General features: G+C 35.0%; 1 protein-coding gene across 1 annotated transcript in view; it reads right to left on the reverse strand.

The window, feature by feature from the left end:
* Nucleotides 1-4,852, reverse strand: part of LOC105622839 (regulating synaptic membrane exocytosis protein 2-like) — a 67,777-nt gene that overhangs the window by 42,351 nt on the left and 20,574 nt on the right. Inside the window, exons 3-4 of the mRNA XM_012204253.1 lie at nucleotides 865-1,140; nucleotides 328-555 (exon numbers count right to left, since the gene is read on the reverse strand). Coding sequence (XP_012059643.1) covers nucleotides 328-555; nucleotides 865-1,140 — 504 coding nt within the window. The remainder of the gene's footprint in view (nucleotides 1-327; nucleotides 556-864; nucleotides 1,141-4,852) is intronic.

Genomic DNA, 4,852 nt, shown 5'->3' on the forward strand with positions numbered 1-4,852 from the left:
TGTGTGTGTGTGTGTGTGTGTGTGTGTGTGTGTGTGTGTGTGTGTGTGTGTGTGTGTGTGTGTGTGTGTGTGTGTGTGTGTGTGTGTGTGTGTGTGTGGGGGGGGGGTGTAAAATATGTCAATTTTTTATTTAATTATGTATAATTTTATATAATTTTATATAATTATATAAGTATAATTATATATGAAATATTTTTTCCCAGGGAAGAAAATAAAATTAGCTCGCCGAATTTAATGCGGTTGCACATATAAATATATCATAATTTTCATAAGAGTTGAAATTATCGGTTCAGAATTATTCCGATTCGAAATTATCGATTTTCTTACTTGATAAGTCAATCGTTGTCTCGAATAGTTTTGCGGATGTTGTTTCATCAGACCATCAAGTTCGCCTCGGTATAAATTGGGATCGTCGTCAGGATAGACTGCAGGATGCCTCGGAGTTTGTTGCATCGGGTAAGAACCAACCACGTGGGGTGTCGGTAAAGTTCTCGCGTGAGGTGAAACAGACATTTCTACCCCACTGTCGCTTGTGGACATCCGGCGACCGGAAATCTACAACCACAGGAACGAGGCTCACTAAGTACTCCGTGCAATATACATGCAATATACGTACATCGCGAGGGCGCGGGCTGATAATTCTCTTCGGTTATGACAGAAATGCTTCGACCTTTCCTTCCGTTCGTAAATAAATAAATCGCGGAGCTATCAAATGTGCGAATTATTGCGAACTTATCACGATGCAACGTTACATATTTATGAATATAAGAGCATCCGAGCATTTACGTGCGCAAAAGTATATCTGCCTTGTAAATAAAAGAGTGCGTTCCGACAAGAATATCGGGCGAGCGAGGAGAACGTTACCTGCTCTTGCTGGGAGTACTGTCTCCTGAGAGGACAGTTTCCGCTTCTCTGTAATAACGGCAAATTCTCTTTCTCAGCCGCGCTGTGCGCCCTCTCGAGTTTCGGTCTTTTATCCCGAGTTTGGTCCGCGAGTCCCTGACGACCACCCACCTGCAAGTCTTCCTGCATTTGCCGCATCATCGCGTTGTCCACGGCGAGGCCCGGCCTCGTCATCCATTGTCCGGTCTTCGAAAGAAGTTCTTGCTTCTTCTTGCAAAGTACGCACATCCATACCACCTGCAATCAGAAAAGTAGCGTTCTCATTTTGACGTCACGATAAAAATACTGCGAACAGCGTCTATTTGTAACTCGACACTGTGAGGGAATATTTTTGGGACTAAGTAGTGCGCTTGTATGATGTGCTTTATTAAGAATCATCGAGGGAACGAATGTGCGCAAAAATTTTATCTTTCCAAAGCGCGAAAGTATCTTGAAACTTATCGATCCAGGTCACCGCGTGCGGCCAGTGACGAGGATATTAATAGGAAATTACCTATAGGAAGTCGACCGGTTACCAAGCTAATTGGAATGTATAAAGCGACGTGAGATTGATTATAGAAGCGAAAGACACGCAAACTATAAAGTAATCTAAACAACGTGTGAGATATCTTATTTCGCAACTATCCTTGCTCGAGCGTTATTTTTATGAGCGATCCGCATAAAACAGAATTAAAAAGTGTATTCTAGATCAAATAAATACAAACAAGTATTTAGAACAATTGTATCTGTTCTGCTCTGCAAGGTTTGAAATCTCGTCGGTTTTACAGAGAGAAATTCCTCTCCAAGTTTCTGTCGCCGGATCGGGCCATTGCCTCGGGTTATATTCTTATGCAAATCTACGTGAATCTGAGTAATGTTAAATTAAATTGAATAGATGCAAACGTAAAGATGAAAAGCGTAACAAAATTAATCTGCCAGTATACGTAAACGATTAAAAGGTAGTTGTAATTCTCCTGCTTCTTTTATATATTTTTGTTAGAACAAAAATTTTTCTCTGTAAATGTTTATTAATTTGTCTTAAATATTAATTCGCATTTCGATAAAATAAAATGACATAAGATAAATAAATTAAAAATTATTGTTTCCAAACTTACAAATTTGTTTCACGAAGATATGTGCATTCATAATTTATAGTATTGTTATAATAAATGCGACATTCTTTTTTATGATATTATATTTTTGCATTTTAGCTTCGTGTAAGATATATATTTACATTAGATATATATTTAGTTAAATAATTAGTTAAATAATTTGTTTTTAAATACAAGACAAGTTATTAAAAGTAATGATACACAAATCTGCAAAATGGAACAACATTTCATAATATATTCTAGTGTACAACAAAAAAATGACGGCGGCTCAAATTAAGGCGGCATATTTTGTATAAGATTAATTGTTTCAATAAATTACTTATAATATGCATTCTTATAGGCAATTGTTGTGTATTGGATATAATGAGGATTCATAATTAGCAAACTACCGCTCGAATCAAGTAGTTTGCACTGTGAATAGGAACTAGTAGAATATTTCATCAAGATAGAGAGTGATGGATGGCGTTTAATAGCAAACTACAAAACAATGCCTATGCAAACTCTCATCGATAACACTTTGCTGCCCATTCCCATGTTACATTGAGAAAATCATGATGGGAATGACGCTGTCAAATAATGTAGAATTGAAGATTTCGTTATTCTGCGAGAATACAGCCACACACGAAAGGAGAAAACTTTAATTATTATTGTATTATAAGAATTTAGATTTAAAAATTGACGTCAAAGTATAAACTTTATTTTAGTTTGATGACGAATCCGTTGAGACCTAAGAAGATAAGTGCCTGTCAACCTACTTCGTGCTGAACACTGCGTGCGAAGTGAACGTGATTCACAATCAGTATTGAATTCACTGTACATATGTCAAACTTTGCCTTAAAGAATGAAATTTTTATTATAGTAGTAGTTAATATCATGTGATATATATTTTTAATAAATGCAATTGACTGTCGGATTCGTTTTTGCATGACAACTTTTTTTCTTATTTAATCCTAAATGAAATAATATACAGTACAAAATTATTTCATTATTATATAGATTGAAAAATGTACACAACTTTCTACAATGACTATTAATTTTTAAAGCTGTTGAGTAAAATTAGTCACTTAATAAAATTGCTAAATAGAATATATCCATAAAATATATAATTTGTACGAATTGTATTAACAATGAAATTGTTTCCCTCGCAATTACAGAAAATTATATACACACAATTGCTGCAACTATTATTCAATCAAAAATTTATCATGATGCTATGTTCCTTTCACGAAGGAATACAAAGGCATTTAGATACTTGGACACATTTCTCCTGATTCGCACGTATCGTTAAATGTTTTTTTAAGAATTATCGGAAAGCTTTCAATATCGTTTCGTGAACTTAACATTCTAGAATTAAAAAGGAGAATTTCAAAGGGAAGCTATAGGAAATACGCACGGAAAGAATGGTGAAAGAAAACGAGTCGCGTGTGTATGCGCACTTCAACTTATTATCTCAAACTACGACGCGAGAAGAATTTTCCGGCGAATTTTTCGAATACGATCGACGTCGCACGTACGTGCGACGATCGCGTACGCTTCAGCGAGTACCTTTCAACTAGGTACTCGGCAACATCGATATAGACTGACAGCACGCCTGTAAGAAAAGTCCACGAGGAGATGAGAAGAGGATAACAAAGATGCGAAGAAAAGGAATGAAAAAGGAAGCACAGCAACAAAGATAGATGTGGACGGGAAGAAATTTGAAGAACACTTCATTGAGTTGCCTAGACAGCAATATGTTAAGAGTTCAACCTCTTCCCGCGATCTCCCTTCGTTCGCCAGCGTCTTTCGTTCGCCGAAAATATTTTTTACGTATGTGTGATACATATGAGCTACCTGCCAGTCTTGGAAAAAAAAGGGAGAAAAGAAAGGAAGGAAGAAGATCCTTAAGTTATTTCACTATTTTGTGCAACGATTTGAAAGAGTCCAGTGCCGTGTAAATGATCATCATTAATTCGGCGGATTGATCCGCGTCGGTGATTTGCATTAATTAATTAGGGACAAATTAATTCAGATTACTTTATCACGACGCCAAGTACGCAGTCCCACCGGCGGCGGGGGCCGACAATGGCAACGGCGATGACAAACCGGCGTCGTCATCAACGTCCCGATACTTCGAGCATGAGGAACGATCGATACTACACAAGCTCGTACAAGTCAATCCGATAAGTCACTACGACGTCAACGATATATACGGCATGTAATATTCGCCCACAGCGAGTCAACGTGATTCCGTCTTGACTTCGGAAAATGTGATCGATGCGAGCGATTGAATATATAAACCCCATGTATACCAAATTATCTCTTACAATATTATTCGAAGAAGAGAAAGAGATAAAGAGAGAAAATTATTTAATAAATTTTAATAATTTGCTGCATTGGCGGATCCACAAGAGAACCTCTCTTAGAGTTTTTTTTTAAATATATGCAAAATGTTACATATATTTTTAATATTTCTGACATGTTTAATCACAATTTTTATTCCAAATACAAAAATATTTCTTAATTTAAGAAGCCTCTATAGATATAAGAAATATAGATAGATTTCATTATTATTATTCTCTTTTTGTTAATTTTAAAACGTTTTATAATTTATATATTTAAATGATATTTCTTCAACCAAAAATAATTCAAATATTCTTTTTATATTTTACAGTAAAAAAAATTTGCTTGCGATGCACAATGATCTCTTGACAAATTTCTGTATTTACCGATGACTTAATGTCAAAAATTCTCATTTAAATATTCATTTTATAATTTTATATATATGTCTTGAAAAAAAAACATAAACTTTTATCGAGAAAATAAAAACGCATATATATATATATATATATATATATATATATATATATATATATATA

The sequence above is a fragment of the Atta cephalotes genome (assembly GCF_000143395.1).
Source record: "Atta cephalotes unplaced genomic scaffold scaffold00002, whole genome shotgun sequence".
NCBI lineage: Eukaryota > Metazoa > Arthropoda > Insecta > Hymenoptera > Formicidae > Atta > Atta cephalotes.